Source organism: Platalea leucorodia, assembly GCF_965183815.1.
Source record: "Platalea leucorodia genome assembly, chromosome: 1".
NCBI classification, from domain to species: domain Eukaryota; kingdom Metazoa; phylum Chordata; class Aves; order Pelecaniformes; family Threskiornithidae; genus Platalea; species Platalea leucorodia.
The window spans coordinates 125,760,885-125,783,492 of NC_138823.1; the positions used below are offsets into that span (position 1 = coordinate 125,760,885).

Here is a 22,608-nt window from a genome sequence, read left to right on the forward strand (position 1 = left end):
TCTGTGCCTTATTTCATGCTCGTACATGAATTATGGTGGCTTCTAATCAGTCTGTGGAATGATAAAATTTTAGCTTTAAAACTCTTAATACCAGCAGACAATGTGTTTTGTATTAGCTCATTCAGCTCTCCCAGTCCATCTAAAAGGCAGTTTTTAGGCTCCCCATGGGAAAACAAGGTTGTGTCATTCAATAAAACAACTGCACTCCTGCAATCCTTCTGCGATTTCAGTTTGGGGAAAGCAGTCTTTGAGGAATAATACTGATACACTTCTGCTTTTTTGAAGATTTCATCCTAAACAAGCACCAGCATCCAATAGTAGTGTTCAAACCACGAACCATATGTACAACAGAGGTCTGTCAGGCACCGGCCAAGCACCAGGAACTTGCGGTACCCAGAAGAGATTAAGAAACCAGCTCAGTTCATAAGTACACAACATAGTCAGCAACTGAAGAGCTGAAGGTGCCGCTAGAGAATTTTTTTCTGGACAGTTTGACAAGGCACAGGAGAAGGAAAGAGCCAATGTAAACCAGAAGACCCTCCCTAAAACACCCACATATATATATATGCCACTAAAAGTGCTTAATCTATTCAATATAATACTTGCATCAGCTGAACAACCGTCTAGAGAGTTTAATTTTTTTTTTTTTTTGGTAAGAAAATCCAGTTTGGCAACTTTCACTTTTGATCACAGGCAAGATGTACAGCTTTCTGGAGAAGGCTTGAACTCAGGTTACACATGCTCGATTCTTATTCCAGCTTCTGACTTACTATTCTTCCTCGGATTTAGCCTTTTTAACCCTTCATTTGGAAATGTATGTACTGCCAGCATGGAAGTGCAGAAATCCAGTGCAGGCATCTGTAGCAATTCATGCTCAGCAGGTATAAAGCGTTATTTCTGTATCATGTCAGTGGCTAGTGGACGTGTGACAGCAGAACCCGCTTTCTTCTATGCATGTCTGCACATGCAAGGTGGAAAAAAAGAAAGGACAGTGGGCAGACAGTTGACATTTCCAGAAGAGGCATTTTTAAAGCAGTCTTACAACTTTAGGAAGAATTCAAAGAAATAAAAAATAAAAAAAGCTACTTCTTTCCATGCCATGCCCTGCTGTCTTGTCCTGCGGGATGTGACACTTCAGGGTCCCTACTCACCTGAGAAAACAGAGCCTCAATGCCATCACCCAACACCTGAATGCCGCTTAAGCACACAGGGACTCTCAAACAATCGGTCACTTCACAATTCCTAAGATGTCTGAAATATTTCTAAAGGTTAGATAAAGCAGCAGATAAGATCTTTAAAAGCCCAGTGTGCTTTGTGAGAGCTAATTTACTGCCAGCTAAACCATGTTGACAGATGGAGGAGGTATTTTACTTTGTGACCAACTAGAAGCAGGCAGGCATTATGAAATGCCTTGCGTTTCGCTAGAAACTTAGATTATTAAGCTTGTATGTTAATGCACACTTTGGACAGTTGAGTCTTAAAAGAATAAGAAGTTGTAAAGCAAATGGCATTTCCTGGATAGCCTCAAGGGAATTGTGAATACTGAGCTAAGGGTCCCTGGTGGGAAGCAGCAATTTCAGCTAATTAGGGTGAATAGCAAAGTGTTGCATTTGGTCAAAACATTCTGTTAACCCTCATTTTTGTTGGCATCAACAAGAGTCTGGATTTTTTGCCCCTTTTTTTTTTTTTTTTGTGAATTCACTGCAGGAGTGCAAGGCACACAGCTCACATACATTAGGCAGAAAGTCAAAGGAAACGCCAAAGTTCAACTAAAGTACAAGTAATTAGAACCAGATTCTCTGCTGCTTGTATGTGTGCATTTGATTGTAGAAGTTATTTATAAGCCTCCAAACATTTGAAAAAATAACTATATACTGTAGATCATTTAATTTTTATGTCTCGTCTGGAAAAAAAAGTCTGCTTTTAATCATCTTCCAGGAAAGAGCCAGGAACTGGGAAAGTGGGTCTCAATTGTTTCAATACAAATTTCTCTCTTTCATGTGCCACATAAAACTATACTATAAAATTAAATCCAAAATATCATTGACTCAACCCCCCCATCCAATTTTTTTTTAATAAAAAACTTCTTTGAATTTGTCATGCTTAAATAGTTTGCATTGTTACGAGTTTGGTTTTTGTTTTTTTTTAAAACTGTTGTTTGGAAGACAGACAAGGGGACAAGAAAAAAAAAAAAAAAAAGAGCGAGAGAGAAAGAAAACATTATCATGGAGACTTGCCAGCCTTGACTTAGTAACCTGGCCATGACCCTCCAGCGAGTGTGTGTTTGACCCGGTCACACATGACTCTGGCTGCGGACTGTTGCTGGGTTATAAGTCCCAGATATTTTTACCATATATACAACAGGTGGGGATCACAGACAACAGAAAGAGGAAAACAAAGTCTTCTCTTGTGTGAAGACTCCCATTTTCTCCCTTGCAAAGAAAACAACACAAAGCAAAGAAATCGTGCTACTATTTCACGTACCGGCACTCGCTGTGCTGGATCGCTGTTTTACCCGGGGGCTGGCGGCACGGAGGTGGAGTGGGCTGAGGGCAGGAGGATGGAGGAGGAGGCTCAGGGGAAGCCATGTGCAAATGTTAATCAACGCAGAACGAATTACCAAACTCTAACATCGGAACCACAATCAAAAATCTTTCCTCATAGGGCTGGGTATGCATCGAGGTTCAGGAGGGAATGCTTTTTATTACAAGTGAGCACAATATACCTGGATTAAAACATAGGCTGCCACAATAATTCCAGATTGAGATATTATTACCAGAAGTACTTAAGAAAGTATGTCTTCCACATTTGAGAGTTTGTTTTTTATTATTTGTGTCTTGCTAGCTGCCTTAAAGCCATGGTAAGGCTTTAATATAAGTTAAATATAAGTTCTTTTATTTTAATTCTCGATTACAATTTTTCCAGCATTAATGTTAATCAAGTCATAGTTCATCTCTACAAGACCGTCTAGGTCTTAAAACCAAAAGGTATTATTTGGGTTGAAAGCCAAAAAAACCTTCTTAGTCTTCAGTTATCCTTTTAGTCTGAAAAGAGGCATTCTACTTTCAACAGGGACATCAGAAGATGAAACTTTATGACCTGTTTTCTGCTTAAGGGTGCCCAACCCCAAATGATCCCTTTTTGGTATTTTAAAAGCTGAAAGAGTATCCCATGGGTTTTTGCTACATGCTGCTCAGGATTCCTACAGTATGATTAAAATAAAAAAAAAAAATAGCAAGAAATAGAGGTTATGGAGCTCAGAAGCCCAATCTGCAAGGCCTTACTAATGGACAAACTGCACACAAGGTCACCTAAAAGGTGCCTCAGAGCAGGTCATTTGAAGAGCCGTGCCTAGGGCACAGGCTGCTGCTGCCAACAGCTATCTCGGACAAGGTGCAAGCCCCGATAGGCGCAGCTGAGTTGGCAGAAGTCTCTAAAGCCGAAGTGCTTTTGCTGTTACAACTCGTCAGTGAAAGAGCAATGCTGACAGCTGGCTTCTGTCCCGTCGCATCTGGGAGAAGAAGGGTCCTGCTGAACTCTGCCCTCCGCCTTGTGAGTACAAGAAGCAGTTAAGCACACTCTCTGCTCCGATATCCTTACCCTAATGAAGTTCCAAGTACAAATTTGGCCATTGCTCCACTGCAGGCAGACATACCATCAGGACAGTATTTTCTTCCCCCACCCTTCTGCATCTCGTGTATTTAGACAGTACGCTATTTTGGGCAGGGTCTCAAAATATGCTGTACAGTAACCGGCGCTGCAGGACCTTCAAGCGCTACTCCAATGCAAATAACAGTAATGATTGTGATCCTGCCAAGTCAAAAGGTGTTTGAAAGAGTGAACCTTGAAAGGCCTCCACAACCTTGAGGGGAGCTATTACTTGCAAAGCAGGTCCTCAGAGTGCTTTCATTTTAACTATTTTAGCATTTCAGTGTTAAAACGCAGACTAACTTCAAAGGATGAGTCTAAAAAAAAAACCAGCTTCTTCATATTCAGCGAATGCCTTTGCTGTGTGTATACCAAGTTGTATTTGCCAACTGGAATGGCAGAAAAGAAGTGTTGATGCTCGTCTGCTGCATCTCCCCCAGTTTAGAACTGGGAGAAAGTGAGCTGCACCATATTCCTTCGTGCCTTTCATCAACAAAATTGCCAAGTTTCAATTGCAAATCTGTAATGTTAACCAGCAGAGTCATGTAACACAAGCCAGCGGAGTCAGTGGATACTGATCTTGGCCATACGACAGAAGTATAGCCCTTTGAAACCCTTATTCATCTCAGGTGATGAGGGCCAGGAAATAAAGCTCAGCATCCTACTACCAGCATAGCAGAGCTATCCAGATTTGTTCGCAGTAAACCAGAAGACAACAGCATCTATCTTTTGGTTATCCTTCTGTTCTAGTCTCATAAAACAATTTCTCTTCCTTAGCAGCTAACTCCTTCATTTGTAGCACAGATTTTATTATTCGCACAAATGTCCTCTATCAGTTGTCCAGTGAAGGGTGGGGATTTTTTTTGTAACGTACTTTTCTGTTATGCCACAATCTGGCCTCTTAATGAATCCATTTGTTCAGCATGCAAATTCAGTTACCTGACTTCACAGTGCCATTTATTAAGGCACTCCAGGGGCCCCACCTGCCAGCACATCTTCCCAAGTGACATTCCTGCATGGATCACAGACACCCTGAGTGACTCTCCCCAGGCCCCGCTGGCCCTGCCACGCAGCACAGCCGGCAGCGCTTCTGGTCCTGCCATATTTAGCAGCATGAAAGATCCTGCTGTCTTCTACCTATCTGATCTACAAGCATGGTTCCTGCCGCTCCAGTATGTGACTATCCCACGAGCATTCACAGTTTTACCTTTGTAACACGTAAGTGAGATAAGGGAAGAGTTATTCTTCTTACTTTACAGACGGGAAACAGAAGCATTGACAGCCCAAGAACTTGATTCACTTGGGTCTTAAATTCCTAGAAAAATGCAAGCAGTACCCAGCTGGGATTTTCAGCTGCAACCAACAACCTAGCTGTAGCTCTAGCAGCATCTTCAAAACATAGCCTTACGAGTCTTGCCCCAAGTTACACATAGGATACACGACAGAGCAGGGAGCTCAGTTAAGTCTGTGCTCAGTCCCTGTAATGTGGGGGCTCCGAAGCACCCCCAAGTCTGCATGTGCACCCTGCTCACCTGCCGACTGCAAGGCAGACCAGGGCTGGGTGCCTTCTGCCCCCGAGAGCCACCACTGCTGCGGGCAGGGAACTCGGGAGAGATGATGAAAGGCTTGTCTTCATTTTCTGATCTCCACAGCCAGCTAAGAGCCAACTTTCTCTAAGACTAACCCACCATATATACAATTACACAGGAATGTCCCAGCAAACAACAGACCTGCCCTGAGAGAAGTCCCAAATCCTCTCCCCTGAAGGCAACTCAGCAGCACCCATGCATTTGGTGTGTCCCACGCAGGCATAAGCAACACCAGAAACTGCCACAAAAACCTCTACTCTTGACTATACTGTTCAAGTCAACACCAGCCTCATATACCGCCAAGATGTAAACCTGAATCTACCAGGCTAGTCCTTATATATTGACCATGTATGACCTGGAAATCACCACTATGCCCTGACCATGTATTTCTGTATGCAAACACCCTGAAACCTTTTTCTGAAGCTGCTGTATCATTTTGTTGTGTCCCACAGGTATTCTGGAGGGGAGCCGTCACTGCAACCACCTCTGGTGCTTCTCCCAGTAAAGCCAGGACTTCTGGCACCTACATACTCTACAAACATATTTGCTACAGCTAGCAGTGAAGGACAATGAGGAAGCTGCAGCTGCTCTGTAACAGTGCATTCATACTCTGTAGGTTTGCTCAGGAAGATATTATTTGAAGAGTAAGGTTTATTCTGCTTTGCAACGCCTGGTTCTCAAGCACCAGCTCCACTAAACCCGGGGGAAGTATGCATAACTAACACAGGAGATTTGTGTTCGCATCACCTTTTCAAAGAAAATGATACTGTTTTTCAGGCTGTTTTTTTTTTTTTTTTTTTTTTTTTTTTTTAACAGTTATATCAGCAAAGCAGTTCTACATTTGGGTTTATGTGTCCGTGTAGCCAGAGAGACGCATTTACACCTGAGCAAATGTGGAAGGCGGAAAGCTTGTCAGGATTAATTATATCAGGGACAAGAACTGCGTCTGGTTATACCTGTGCTACTCTCAAGACAGCGAGACTTAATGATGCGCTAGTAACTGAGAACAGGAGCGTCTTTCGCTAAATAAATGGCCAGGCAGACACCGTGAGGGAGCCAGGGTGAAAGTAAGTGTACAGACAGGATGGCCGGAGGCTTTGGCAGGCACAGCCGAGTTTACAGGGCAGCAGCTCATCAGTTTGTATTAGGAGCCTACCTTCAAAATGAAAAAGAAAACATGTTAAATGAAAAAAATAAATCGTACGGAAAACTGAAGAAAAACATCCGAAAGATGCTAGCTCCGTAGTTTTTTCAGGTCGGTGATTTTCTGCCTGGCCACTACCATGCAAAATTGCATCAGTCTCAAGTGAAAATTCTGCATTATTGCAAAACTGAAAAATGGGGTCTTCTTTAAAAAAATATATATAATTGTTCTATCATTTGTGTGAAATTAGATTTTCCTTTGGAAATGAACTTCTCTTACAACTCAGGCCCTGTTTGCTTTACCAGTGAATTCCTGAGGTCAGATCCTCATCTGGAGTAAAGTGGTATAGGCAAAGAAGCGACATAAATTTAGAGAGGATGAGAACTCTGGCCTCTTTATTTATGAAAATGGAGACTATTTCTGTGGCCTATTGATACAATCGTGGTGTCACAAATTCAGCATGCTTTCCCTGCAGGATCAAAAATAAGAAAAAAGGCACATTGTGAAGGACAAAACACGTAAAAATAAAAGGTGTCTGATTCTTTTTTCAGATCTGTTTTACAGTGTTGTCACCCCACCGATTCCAAGAAAGAGTCTTGACTTGTAAACATAAATGGGAGAAAACTCAGATCCAGTACCTTCAATAATAAATAAAAATTGCAAGGGAAATGAAATAGTTACTATAATATCTATACATATCCAGATATTTTACTGAGTCATAAAGTCTCCATTTATAGTTATTAAATGTTTTATAGTGTTTTGAGGACTTTCCTTTTATCTTCAAATCTTTTCAAGCAAGCAAACAGAATAATTCAGAGTATTATACTAAAGGAAGGATTTTATTCCTCAAAACTCACCTCCTGTCCAAGTTGGTATTAGTTTTCAGTATTACTATGTCTGCCAAATAAATTTTTTATTTTCTATATATTCAACATGTTCTTATGACACTATTCATCATGACTTTTTGCTGTGGCGTGAATCCAGCACGAAAATGATTGTTTTAATATCTTTAATCACATAATGCTATCACACAGTTGTTCAGTACCACATGGACAAAATAAAACTGTTGTGCTCTATTTGGAAATGCAGTAAAACTTGACTTGCTGTGCAATATTTTACATATCAATTTATTTCTCAAACTTTAGGACCATTAATTCAGAACATTTTGATCTTTAGGTGTTTCTAAATCTTAAAAATAATAGAGTGACTCAACAAGAGCCAATTCAGTGATCAAAACTACTTCAAGTTAGTATAGTAGCAGTTAAAATGCTTATCATCCCAATTAATTTGTATTACAGCCACACTGCTGGATATCACTAATTGATTTATATACCCTCTTTTCTATACCCATTTACAAGGGCAATTATGAACTCCATCACATATGTTTAAATGGGTTACATTAGAATAATATCTAGAAACTAGACTGCTGAGCTTAAAATCTTTAAGAATAAGTAAATTCTTCATTAATGGGTACGCTATCAATCCACTACAAATGGCCTATAACTTTTAAGGTGGTACCCAGTACTAATATTTTACTTTTCATGGGCAGTTTAGGGTTGACTCCAATGATGAGCTCCACCGCTATTTTTAATTGTTTTTAAAATTGCATATTATAGGCAGCAATAAACACTTACAAATTAGTATTATACCATCCACAGCTTTCTGCAAAGCATGGTTTCTATAAACAAGTTAAAACACATACATCTGTAAATAATAAGTATAAGTATGCTGAATTTAATGAATAAGGGCACTAAAAGAAATTGAACAGTAGGGGTTCAGCAATTAGAGTAACTGCCCATTTTATTAAAAATGTATTGTTTCCAGCTTTCGCTTAAGAAGGCTTTTATTGCTCTGCTAATTCTAAGTTTTGATTTCCTTGGAAAAGGAGGTCTAACTCCCTATTTTCTTTGACAGCCCCCCGTCACACAGCCACTCGCTTTTTTTACAAGGCAATGGACAACGGTGAAGCTTTCTATCTCATTGCTGGGGATCTCACTCTCTGGCCCTTGCTGCAGACCATTTTTGGCATTGTGCCACTCAGAGGTACGATTCTTTATTGAGTAAGGTTTCTACCCCACAACGGAGCTGGGATGAAACTTGCTGAACCAGCAAACCCCAGGCAGCCACCCCCGGGCCCTTTCCCAGAGGTTGCCCACCCTCGGGCGGAGCAGGCGGAAGAGCACGTGCCCGGCTTCCCGGCCATGCCGCTGCTGAACAGGGCCATTTGCTGAAGCTGGCAAGGCTCGGGGCCGTGAAATGGAGCCGTGCGTTTCCTCCTGCCGCAGAGCAGCAGCCTCCCGCAGAGGACAGGGCAGTGCGTAGACTGGGAGAGGCAAAGGTAGCTTCTTAAACCAAGCAGATATCCCAGTACACGTCTCCCATGCCCTTAACATTATTGCAGTGAACCTCTGGGGTACCTCTGCTTACATATAGATGTTTTACATCTACGTAGCTTACTCCCCTAGTAAGTGTTAAGACTACTTTTTACGCTAGCCTAATTGCACCCACATTGCTGCACTGCTGCAACTGTGGGGGTATAATTAAAACAATACATTATTTCCATTTAGACATGGCATAGTAACAGGAAAAAATGGTTTTCATCACTTGGGCTTATCTGCAACTAGAAGGGCAGTCAGACCAAAACTTAACCTTTCTGATATCCTCCAGCACACATATATTTTGCAACATCTGAGACCAAAACAGGGACAAACTCTGTCCTCCTTCATCCCCTCAGCATGCCAGACCAGGACAGTGCATTACTAAGAGCAGCTCACCTCAACATTTCTGATGCTAATGTAAGAAATTCAAGTTTATGGAATATTTAAGAACTGAGCATCGCCAATATCCTTTGAGCGGGCAAATAAAATATACAGTTTAGCAAGCCGTAATGCTTGCCTGAGCGGAATTTCAATATTTCTGAACAGAATACCTGCCAGACAAAAGATGATAACACAGTGGGGAAGGTACCATGAAAAACTAAGACGCTACCAGATTTCCCCTCCTTGTAATTCAGAGTCCTCATCATTGAGTTTACTTTTTTTTTTTTTTTTTTTTTTTTTAATTTTTATAGGTGCAATTTACTTTCCACTGGTGTGGTTAACCTGGCAAACATGCCTCTGCCCCTTTCACAGCAGGTGCAGCAGAAGCTGAAAGCTGGGAAGGAGCTCGGTGTCCTACAGCAAAGCAGTAGCAACACTGCGACTGCGGCTCAGAGCGCACCTCTACCCTCTGCCTAGAAGACCAAAGATCAATAAAATAAGACATTCACAAGAGACTGGAGACAAGATGAGTACCACAACTGGAGAGCACGTTTTCCAATATTCTGTTCTGCTATTCTCTAACTGCAGTGAATTTTCCTATTAAACCTTTGGAGTGAGGAATGCTCATAATTTTACCTGCATGTCATCTGTCAGTACTCTTCTCACTCAGAAGAGGAAAAAATACGCACACTCTGTACTGTAGGCATACACATACGTGCTAGCAGTATTTCTTAGTCACCTGGTCTTTCTTATTCAATATCCTACCTTCAACAGTGACCTGGTTTTTGGTTTGTTTTTGTTTTTGTTTCACAGCTAAGCTGCTCACAATTGACTGCAATATCCCAGCCTTACAAACAGGGAAAATATCAACCATACTTTATACAGAATATGGCAAAAAGGAAATACTTTATTTTCAGAGAGCTGGACAAGCAACATTCAGTCCTGACATCCCAAGAAACGTAAGGCAAAGCTTATGCTTTGAAAAAGGGAAGTTACTTTTTTCAAGTGAGATTCAATTCCAGAAGATCTCTGGTTACTGTGCTTTCATAATTTTAAGATGTCTATATTATGATTATCCAGTATTACACATATGCATATAAGTTCGTTTCACAAAACAAACATTTTTTTTAGGGGAAAAAAAAAAAACTTTTCCTGCCATGTTTGAGAGATTTGGGCTGTCATTTTCTGTAAAAATTAAGCTCATTTTTACAAATGCTTTCCCAGTTGTCACGGTTGGAAAGATATGTTATTAAATGTAAATTCATTCAGTGCCATCTTCCCGAATTTGCTGAAGGACAGCTTTAGTGCCTCAGCTGATACCGACAGGATTCTGAAGCCACAGCAAAGTATAATTGACAACACACCGAGGCTATTAAAAAAATTGTGGATAGTGGTGAAACTGCCTAGAAGACTATCCATTTCACTTTAACTTCCAGAAAACCTCCAACCTGTGGCACTAGGACTTCACAGAGTGACTGTGACAAGGCAGAGCAGCCATTTTAAGGAATTAGTAAAATATAATGCCACGGGGTTGTTAGTTAGAAATGATTTTTCATTTCTTAGTATTTGCACAAGTCTGACAACTGCACAGCAGCATATAATTGCCCAAAACTGTAACATACCTAGGTAAGCTTTCCACAGAATAAGTGTAGTATGTTTTCCTTTACTTCCCTTTCTAAGGTCTGATCCTGTTTTATCTCTCATTACATGGACCTCTTGGAAATTCTGGGAAATCTTATTAGTTCTTTTTTGACACCTTAACCCACCAGATATGACATGTTTGCAACCAAAGAGATTGCTATAAAAATAATAATTAAAAAGAAGAGTAACCTGTGAACCCAAGAGATGCTCTCTGAGAAAACTCACCTCTGACCAATTTACCCTGGGATCAACCTCTACGGGTAATCCCAGTGCACGGGCAACCCCAGTGGGACAGGGGCCTATTTTGGAAAGCTCTCACACCACCCAGGCACAGGGGAGACCCCGCTGTTTCATGGCACCCCCGGCATCTGCAAACCAGTTTGCCTGATCACTGCCTTCTATTGTTTCCTGAGATAAGCAGGACCCCAGTGAACAATTAAAGCTTTCAATAAATAATCTGTAAGCACATTAATTTGATTTACTGTTATTTGATACAGCAGTTAGTTTCAATGGGGCAGTTACTATTGATCACATAAAGTACTACAGACAAACATGAAACACTTCCAGAACTCCATGGATTATTACTCTTTATCTGCCACTCATCTGGGCTACTTGTAATGGTTGCGAAATTTAAAATCAATAACAACAATTAGCTTTCTGTATACTCTCAGGAATGAATCATGTGAAATATATTTTGTTACAAAAATGAAAGGCCAGAGAGCTTGCAAACATGAAAGACTCTTGCAACTAGCAAAATTCTAAAATAATTTCTCCTGGTATTAAAAAGCATCCAAAAAAGGGGTAAAGAAAAGAAAAAATATAGTATTTTAAATGCATCTGCAAGCATACACACAATTATAAAAGGGTATTGGTAAGATTGTCAAAGGAAATCAAAGAGATTTAGGAATACAACTTTAACTAAGCTGGTGAGAAAGAGGCACCAAATCTTTCCTTCGAAAATTCCACTACAAGCCCTACAATCTCATACTCACTCCTTGACCTCTGAAGGAGTTTTGGGTTGCTAGCAATGGCAGGACTTGCTCCTATGTAGGGAACTGAAGTCATAGGAAATGGTCTGACCCTTCCCACTAGCTTTTACTGAAGAGTCTATCACGCGCACATAAAAAAAGGTATCTAAGTGCAAGAAATGAAAGCAAAATGAAATTAATAAAGCTGGAAACTGATTGTAAGGGATATACATTGAAAAACACCTTTTCTTTTAGCTTCAGATTAATATAAATTAGTTGTGAATCTAATGAAATGCATGGAAATAACAGTATTTTGAGATCTCTGCTAGAGTAATAATTCTAGATAATTAAAATGCAAAGCAATAAGAGAAATGTTTTATCATTAAACTGTAACCAGAGCTCTGTGTGAAATCATCCATTCAGAAGACTTGTTTTTCATCAATTATTTGTTATTTATCTGATGTAAATATAAGAAGGTCTAATTAAAATGTATGACTCCTTATGCAGCTTCTTGTCATTAAGACCAATGAAAGCATTCTGAAGACCATAATGAAATAATTATGTTTGCCTTTAAGAATCCTCTTCAACAACACATGGCAGTGCTACACTAAATTAAAACATCAGGAACTAAATTTCTCTTGCATCTATTTCCATTTTCACTAATTATACCCCCAAGCTTTCCAATAGACCAGGCCCTAAAATTCTTTTGAAGCTGTAACAGCCTAAGGAACAGCAGCCTTTTCATAGTAATGGACTTTGATGAAGAAACTAAGGTAATGCAGCCCTGGAAGCATTAATATTTCAAATAGAGTTATCATGTGAAAATATGTGTTTATTTGAAAAACGGGGAAAAGATTGTTGGTAAAGAGCCAAATATGTGTTCCAGGGAAACCGATACTTTGATTTAATCTTATTTAATTGCGTCATTCCTTCCTCACCTCTTTTCATCAGAGTATTTTCTTGTTCTGCACAGAAACGAAGGTTAGCAAAAGCATAACAAACATGGTGTTACTGGGCAGTGTCGGAGTATCATGCTGTAACTAAGCTCTGCTGTCACATTTTAGTAAAGGTGGAAACAGCCCCTGTGAACAATTGCAGCATTCATACCGGACTCCATTTCAGGGAGAGGGGAACGGCTATTTTCCCAAACCGTGTCCAGACATGCAGTGCTTCCCAACACATAGCTGGTGCTTCAACCATGAAGTCTTGCAGGACCTCTCCAAAAGACAGAGAAAGGAAAGGATTTGGATAAGGAAAAAAAACACAGAAGGATGTGAGTCAGCTCTGAATTCTTGCAGGCAGCCGAAGGCTTCGTTTCAAAACTTTGGAGAGATAATGGATCCTTACTGGCGTGGTCTCAGAGAAGTTAATGTGGCAACACACGGAAAGCGTAGAAAGACGAGCAGTTCACATACCTAACCTGCATAGCATGTGACGATAGGCGCAACTAGAAAAACACAGCCGGAATGTGCTCTCTGAACTGAGAGAGGAAGGCTGAGGTTCGCTGGGGGACAAGGACTTGGGAGAAACATATTCTTCTGTTAGCCCCCCTCATCAGAGACACTTTGCACAAATATCTGAGAGACATAGGTGATTTGCCGTTTGTTCTGCATTTTACATCTTGGTGTTCAAAAGTATGGGGTGAAAACAGAAGGGTCTTTAAGAAAGGCAAGTCTCGGAGACTTCCCAGGCAGCCACTAAGGAGGACCTGACATATTCCCTGATCCAGTAACTAATAAAATTTCTTCCTCAAATGAATGAAAAGAGCGACCCAAAGAACAAAGCAATGCAAAGGAATATTCTGAAAGATGGAAGGGACCAGAAAAAAAACTTCTCAGACCAGAAGCTGAGAGGCAGAAGGATGAACAACGGCTTAAAAACAAACCAACCCCGCCCCAGGACCTGATCTTAACAATAAGAAAAGCTCACACATGCGTGACTTTTTTAGCCAGTCCTTTGACTCGTGCCCCAAGCCAAAAACGCAGATTGGTGGATGAGTGCTCTCTGATAGGAAGGGAAGGTTTGGAGAGAAGACAGGATCTTTGATCAGGGCAACCCAGAGAATTGTGAAAAAAAAACCCACCCAAAACCCAGAGACAGGAGCTTTGGGGCGCACAGGCATTTCCCTGCGCCTGAACCAGGGTGCTGGGGAAGGGATCTGCCTGCGGATCAACTGCCTCGGCGGCCGCAGCCCTTGCCACGGGTACGGTGTGGGCAGGTATCGCCAGATGGCACTGTGACACAGTTTTCCAAGTCCTCCTCCGTCGTGTGCGAGTGAATGTTCAGTCTTGGAAAGACAGGCAACGCCGGCCTCCATTGTGGGTTTTGGGGTACAAGACGAGGAATAAACGAAGTGCTTGGGAGATGGAGAGCGGTGAGCGTCAGAGGAGCCTGCTCCCTGCCCCAGTCTCTGCCCACGGCCGTTCCCTGAGCACCGGGGCAGGGGGCTCTGAGACCCCCAAAAGCCAGGGTACGGCTGTGCCACCTCTATCCCAGATCAGTATCTATGAACAAGTGAAATATTTAGATCAACTCAGATGCCATTACATCCACTGATCATTCAGAAACCTGGGAATCCTCTTGGTATCGGTCAGCCCCTGGCAGAGGAGTGATTCTGGTACAAGGCTGGAAGATGAGAAGGAAGTCTCATAGGAAAAAAGATACCCACCTCTATATGATGTGCTGCTGTGCCACCAGCCAGCTTGGCAAAGACCACCACTGGAGTGGTATAACGGCTGTTTCAGGAACTCACCACAAGTTGCATTCAGATTAAAAAAAAAAAAACACTGGATTTGAGAGATTTTTTGTGTTATTTGATTGCTTTTTTTATTATTATTATTATTGAACCATTCCTTCCACTGTTTGTATCTTACAGGCACAAATGACTTTCCAGGATTGAAGCACCCACTGAAGGAAATCTGAGTTAAATCAAACTGTGGCAGTTGTCTCTGGTCGGTGCAACGCCAAGCAACTTGTTTAATTGCTCCACATCCCTGCTATATATCTTTAAAAGGAGAACAATGCTTCTTTCTTTCTAAGAAGAAATGAAATGTTGGATGTTCATTGTGCTGAACATCTAACGCAATGGGATGAGCTTTTACTGGTATTTTGTAGAAGTAGTGGTACATAAATACATTAATGGCTCACTCATACGACCACTCTGTGTCTGAAACTCTTATTAAAATCAAGGATGGAGGGTTGAGTGCATTTAAGATAAGGCTCTAAAAGACAAAAATATACTTAATTTGTCATTTTATTGTTCAAAGATCCTTGCTAAAAATACAATGTGAGCCTAGAGAAAAATATTATGGTTCAATGGAAAGAGATCCTCCAAACCATTAAAAGAAACTAAGCGGTGCTAAAAGAACCTCTTTGTTGCAAGACATTTCTCTCCTCTTTTTCTTAGGGGATGCACTTAGAGGGTAAAATGTAAGTCACTGAAAGTGCATATAACGGAAATCCCTCCAAACTATGGATGGACTTCAACATCATGTCCTTAGCGGTGAAGATCCAGAGCACTCTGAGAATTTATAAATACTCATTCAAGCTTTAACCTATTAAACCTATACAAGTGTCGCTTGCATGTGTATATTTAACTTGCATAGTTTTATAATATTCAGTTTATATATGGTATAAGCAGGAGAAAGAAAAATCACCTTGTCCAAGGGGAACAGAAGGTATATTATATACTCTGTGTCCAGGATTCTTTACACAGACTTGCTGGATTATATTTCCGTCTCTCTTAACAAAGTATTTGAAGAAGCTGTGAGGCTCAAACAGAACTCCTAAAGAAAGCAGGGTCAGTTATATAAGGGCTGGCATTAGTTTGTGAAAAGTTTTTTTCCTACCCACTCCCAAATAAAGGGACAAAGAAGTGAACATTGTGGGAATGTGTTTCTAAACCACATGATATCCTTATCAGATTGTCATGTACAAGGGAGGTTCTCACACAGGGACCCCATGCTGGTGAGCTGCCGTGAGCTGCCCCGTCACATGATGCAAGTTCTCCGCTCCTATTCAGCTTACTAAAATGAGCTGAAGGAAGCTAGGTTCTCCCTCCCTCCCCCCCCAAATAAGCAAAATGCACAGTGACCACAGTCATATTAATTCGCTGCCACTAGGAAGACAATCCAGAGCAGCTGCTAACGATGAGTGAGTATATGAAGAAGATAATCTAGCTATTAAAATCTCCACCACAAGTTTGAAACCGTCTCAGATTAATATCTGATGAGCAGACTTTAATGCGAGGAAGCAAACAGAGAATCGGAGAGTCAGACAAAATACAGGGAAAAAACCTCTGTCTGTGGTTTCAGTGTGGAATTCTGCAAACTTGACTTGTAAATTTATAGAAAGAGAGTAAGATGCTCTTATAAACAAGTTCTACTTTGTTTTATAAATGTCTGTATTTCCACTGTTAATGTTGTAAACTCTGTCACTGAATTACTTTTTCACATAGTTTGGGGGAATTGGGAAAGTCCTTTAAAATTTTTTAATATTAAACAAAGGTTCTAAATAGTATTTGGTCATATTTCAGTATGTGGCCTGTTTTTAAAAGTGCTGAGGGAGCTCCTAGATGCTCAGCATATTTGGAAATGAAGCCATGAAATGTGGATTTAGGATGCTAACTTTAGGCTACTGTTTCTGACATTCTTAACTTTTGAAACACATTTGCTCATGCAACGACAGATTAATAAAATTCCAGACCTTAAATTATTTTTTTAAAAGACAGTTTAAAATCCACATTTTTGGATGAAAGTTGTTTACTGATTACAATTAGAAGGAACAGCTAAGATTACTGTGACCGAAAGACTGCACAGAAGAATCATTCCCACATGATACCAGTTTGTTTATTTTGTACCTAGAATATGGTTCTCGTAAAAAGGCAGCAGCAGACGAAAGACATTACTCTTGGTTTGCTTGCTAGAAAATCCCGCTTTGCTGCCCTCCTGCCTATGCTTTTTCTTGCAGTACAGAGAAAACAATTATTCTGTTATTTTGGAATAGTTTTGAGCATTTCATGGCTTGTATTTTCGTGGTTCCATTTGGTTTGAAAGGGCTTGGATTTCAGCAAGAAGTGGCATGGGTCACACTGCATGGGGACAGACTTCATGCACGTGAGCAAAGGTCAAAATCAATCATAGCTCTGTATTTCCAGGCCTATTACTTTTGGCAGTTTACCCTGCCAGAAGGGGCTAAAATATTTGCTTCCCAAAAGGAGTAAACATCAATAGGGGGCAGGAACATAATCAGCTTCGCAACCACACAGAAAGGAGAAATGAGAGAAAAGGATCTCCTCCTCGCCGTAGCCATGAAGCCATCTAAACGTTAGATGCAACATTTTCAGCAAAAAGTTGAAAAATTTCACAGCACAGTGACTTGAAAAGGACAATAGGCCTATTTAGGCAATTATATTATGCAGGCTTTGTTATTAGGCAGCCCTGCTCAGTCCCAGAAAGTCTGGATAATCAAAAGTGTCCAAGTACAGGAAGGGGAAAAGTACAACCCCACCCTCCCGCACAGCCGCTGCCAGGACCTCTGGATTTGAAGGGTAAAGTCTATTTACCGAAGCTCCTTGGCCATTTTATACATCAACTGATATCCTTCCTCATGGGGCTGCACGCTACAGCCTAGCGAAGCTCTGGAAAACCCTCCGAAACCACAACTAATTTGGCCCCGGCTGCCCGCCCCTGTAAATTCGCTGCTCGGAGGCTGCTGCCAGCCCCTCAGGCAGAAGCTGCGAGGGGGAGAGGGATGGTCCCCCCTGCTCGCACGCATACCAGCGCTGGTCCCCACGGCCAAACAGATCTGGAAACTCATCGCAGCTGTGCTCTGCTTTTGAGGTCTCAATAGGATGGGGCACGGCGCGGCCGACCGCGGCAGACAGCAGTCCTTCTGAGCACAATGTCCCTTTCACAACCCCGCTCCCAAATCTAAATGCTGGCTGGTAACACAGCTGCAGTTCATCGGCTGCGTAAAGGGCGGTGTATAAATTAGACCTGAGCAAAAACAGTCATTTGGGGCGTTTAGGGGAGGTGGAAGCATAATCCGCCGACCGGGGCGCCTCGCTCCCCGTGTGCCCCCCAGCAAAGCCCCTTAGCGCGGCCAGGCTGTGGTGCAGGCATGACGCACACATGGTTAACGAAGACGGCTCAGCACTAAGTGAGGATTTAACTGGATGTGAGGATGACTAACTTGGCTGTCTGAAACATAATCTCTCTCTTTCAACCCCTTCACTTCGCCGTAACCCTCTTCGAGGCAGCGCCGCGCCAGCCTGGCTTTGTTCTGACAAGTTGCACCTTTGCTGCACAGACTCATTAGGCAAGTGGGGAGTCACCCAAAGATACATTGCTTTTCCTCCAAGCTTATCCCACCCTGACTTCACCAGCGAACGTCTCTCATCATTTTTGTCTGCACGAGTTTTTGACAGTGGTGCATGTCCATTAGAGTTCTCCTGTGCCAGCAGCTGAATCAGGCTAACTACATCAGAGTCTACGTAGAGAATAGGTTGTTCTCGTTTCAATTAATTTGGAAGAAAAATATCCCTGTGCAATTTTTTTTTTTGAATGAAGGGGATCAGAAACAAACACTTATCACCACATATTTCAGGGCACTGAGCTACAAGTATAAAAATTTAAACAAAGACTGTGTCCCTAAGCAAATCAGTCCTAGTGATTTAGCTGTAAAGTTTATAGACGAACTTTAAAGAAAATAACCTGGTTCAAACAGATCTTGCCTTCTGGGCACTAGCAAACACACCTGCAGCAATTTGATACTTGGGAATGCAGATTACAAGTCCTTCACTTCAAAATGTTTGTTTTTAAATTCAGAAAGATGAAAGAAAATAAAGTACTGAGCTTTTTTCTGTTGAGCACAGATGTTCCCAGTATTTCCAGTGCTTGCAGGGAACGAGAACCTGACCCAAACATCGCAATAATCTGGAATAGAGAAGGAAAACGCATGCCTTCTGGAGTTCCATCTTCAGGAACTTTCTGAAAGTTAATACCTGCTAGATCCTCTCTGGGCAAACACCTCCCACCAAACTGAAATAAGAACTGTATACTACAAGAGCCTCGACATCCTATTACATTCTGCTGCCATATCCGTAACTTTTGCCTTCTTCGAATTTCTTATTCTTCTAAACCTAACAAAATGCAGCAGGCAGTAGTCTTCTACTTGATATAATTAGCTGAAACACTACATACTGCCAAACAAACTTACTCTTGTTTTGGGCCTGCTCGTTTCTTTTTTTGCCTGTTTAATTAATTAAGACTAATGAAGACTCTTTTTAATAGGCTTTTCCAAGACCAAGGGAAAATCGCCATTCCTTGCAGCTCTGTCTCTCTCAGGGCCTGTCCCGTTCCCACTTCCGCAGCGTTTAGTTAGCTCACATTTCACCAAAAGTTACTCGTTTTCGCTCAGTGTTTGTTGTCGCTGCATTACAAGGCAGCAGAAAATTCACCTTACTTAAAAAAGTATAAATTACTTATTCTTGCAATCTTAACTCTGTTGTCCTCTTAAAAACTATTCTCATCTAATTTGTTTATACTGACCTGATTTTTATCTCCTGAGAAAAGGAGTGAGAATGACTCATGATTAAAAGTGCAGTCAGTTCTGCTCTCATTTCTGAGTCTTTAATTTTCTTTGCAAATAAAAACTTTCTTTTTAAACCTATAACAGTATAACTAATACCACATAAAACATAAACACGTATGAGTGCAAAATCAGGTATTTTTTGGTGTGCTCGTAACACATCTTGCAATATACAGTGGCTAACGTTTGGGTTGCAACCCATAAGCAGGTTTTTCCTCCCACAGGGGGCAGGAAAAAAAATACCACACAAGTTAAGGTCATGTTTGGGTTGTGCCTTACCCTCTATTTTTACTTTGCAGACCTTCGTGGACTCGAAAATTTGTGATGCTGCAGGAGTGTGCTTGCTTAGTGAATCGTAACGGGATTAACATACTGAAGACGTGCTGAAGTTGGAGACCTACAGCATTCTGCCCTAACCCCTGCAGTGGCCAATTTTGCCAGCGTTTCAGTCAAAAAACCCTGATGCTGACTGGGATTGTTACTGGCCCGTTCAGAGTCTGCACTATCCATGTCTTAGTCCCTCAACAACCATTTACCTTTTACTCTACAATCACGTCTCTATCAAAGCAATATTTCTAAGGCCTAAAGCAATGGCTGCAGGTGTACCGCTTTTATGGCACAGCCAAAAATAAAATGACAAACTAAACCAAAAAAACCTAGCTATTACACGTCTAATAATTTCAAAATTTGGCTACTATTACATTCCATTAAATCAGAGAGGTCTTCATAAAAACAGAGAATCAGGAAACACTTGAGTTAGAATTAAACATTGCTATCTTTGTATTTATAAGCACTGGAGCAACATTTAAACCATTCAAAGCTTTCTGGACCACAAAAATTCTGGGTTTGTCATTATTTTCATGAGATGCAAGATAAAATCTTACATGTTGAGAGAATTTTAGTATTTTATAATCCATTTACATATATTTACCCCTACAGATAGAGTCCTTACACTTTCTTCAAAATTAAAAACAAAACTTGCTCTAGAAAACAGACAGAATTCTTCATTTGGATGCTACCTAAATTGCTTTTCCACATTTCTATACCATTAACTTTCACAGTTCAAATTACAGCCAACGTATTATGATTCAGGTTTCGGCCGATTTTAAATTCCCATGCGGTGAAGATTAATCCTATTGCTTACAAAGTTACAAGACTGGATTCCTGAACACATTTTCCTGTATTTTTTATTTACTCTTGTTAATATGAGTTTCTTTGATTAGCTAAACTTCACTGTTATCAACACTTGCCTCTTATCACAGGCCCTAGGCAAATGACATATTTACCACTCATTCCATTCTGATAAGGGTAATCCTGTGTTTAACTTGCCCAAGAACAAACACCATATATTTTGTTTTTAAGAATCTTGCTTCTAGGTATTAACAACATACAAGAGAATGAGCAGGACATTTTAAAACCAGAAGTTATTTAAAGAATATTGGGCGAATGTAAGCTTTTAACAACAGCATATGCCTCCTACTCCAGGAAAGTTTATTTAATTCCAAGTTTCCGCAATATCACCACTGAAGTTATACTTAAGTTTAAACCATGGAAGGAGGAAAACACATTTTTAGTAAAACATCTGTTTTGGTTCCCCCCCCCAACTGAAGCTCTCCCATAGCTAGTAACATTATTTTGAAGTAAAAGCTTGATTTCATATCTTGTTTGAAGCATTTTGAAAACAGCACAGAGAAAATAAACATCCCATGCTGAACTTCACAGTCTAATTTTAATTGTAAAGACATCAAAACATTTGCAGTGCTGTAGGCTGGTAGTCACCGATCTTTACAATTCTGTTTTCATTACTCAACCCACATAAATGTCATATGGTGACTGAAAACTTTTGAGCAGAGTGAAAAACACACTATTTCACCAAACGTTTTTTTATTTATTTTTCAGTTCCCCCCTCCACCCCTTTGAGATAAACTGTATCGAAGGGAGAACTATTCTAATTCCTAGGTAACTTTTTAACATACCACAAAACAAAAATTTCAAACAGAATTATACGGTTAATGGTGTACTGAAGTGCCCAAGAGCGTGCTAAAAACATTTTGATAGATAGCCAAGTCATTTATCTAAATCACCGTCAGAGCAGTGAAGCATCCTGCAAGCTTTTATGCAGAGTATAAGGTGATGCTTTCTGGCACTTTTTGTCATTTCTCAAACTTCAAACTGTGGTGTTAAAATACTGCCATTGTTTACCAACTACATATTTCAGCAACAAATCAAGACCCTATAACACAATAATGCATTTTCAGAAGTGTCCTACTACTAACTCTCCCTCCTCCGTTACCAGTGCAACGCTGCCTGAATCTCAAGGTATAGAAATAATTGATGGTTAAACTCAAAGGGTGTTCACAGTAAGTAGTTTTCTAGCAAAACAGCAACTTCTTAGAGCAACAAAGTGAAGAAGAAAGGTGGCAGCAAGGTCAGTACAAAGAAATATTGCCTTTTCTTAGGAAACTTAAAACTACTGTCTGATTTTTGGAATGGCACCTACCCACTGCAATTCCACGTCTTTGCAAGAACTGTACAGAGAAGCATTTTAATTGCTTGGCTGCTCTGCTAAAATGCACTTTGAAACAACATACATCCAGATTATCAAACGTGCTACAAAATTAGATTAAGGAGGCAAAGAAAAAAAAAAAAACTACCGCAGAGGTGTTATGTAAATTCGTCCTTCACTGGCTGGAGTTTTGCAAGTATTTGCTGTATTGTATTATAATTTTATGTGTTCCTTCTTAGCTCCACAACTGTTGTTAGGATCAATATGCTACACAAGAAGGGATAAACAGAAAGCAGCCCAGTGTTTCTTTCCTTTTTCCTTTCTTGCCAATAGCTTGCAAATCACATTTTGCACGAAAACTCCCCCCGCCCCTCATCACCCCTGCGCTTGATTACAAGTATCTCTTTTTTTAAATACATGCAAATAATAATGATAATAAAAAATAATAATAATTGCTTTAAAGTGGAAAAATAACAGTTGGGACCTACATTGAGCACTGTGCCGGTGTTGCCACTCTGTTTGTGCCAATCCACTGAAGCATGCTTTGAGAGCCTTCTCCTGGAGCATGCAGGAAGACGGACTCGCAGTGTAGAAATCCAGCATCTGAGCAGGGCTCACTGCTAGAACATCCATACAGTCAAACATGATTCCCCCTGCACAGAATGCCTGCAAAAGTGCTTTCCTCTAGGTGTGGAGGAAAATGGCACATAAAAGTACACCCAACTCCATCAAACTCTGCCCCTTTTTTGGCACGTAGGCTGTT

At 40.8% G+C, this 22,608-nt stretch overlaps 1 protein-coding gene across 5 annotated transcripts in view; it reads right to left on the reverse strand.

The window, feature by feature from the left end:
- RARB (retinoic acid receptor beta) overlaps positions 1-22,608 on the reverse strand; it is a gene marked incomplete at its 5' end in the record, with an annotated part of 197,150 nt that overhangs the window by 71,264 nt on the left and 103,278 nt on the right. Inside the window, one exon of one of the 5 annotated variants that reach the window (XM_082325606.1) lies at positions 22,334-22,505. The exons of 3 other annotated variants lie outside the window; for them this stretch is intronic. In XM_082325606.1, the coding sequence (XP_082181732.1) occupies positions 22,334-22,490 (157 nt within the window). Of the gene's footprint in view, positions 1-22,333; positions 22,506-22,608 lie in introns of those variants that run through there. One more of the 5 variants, XM_082325610.1, reaches the window with a different exon arrangement.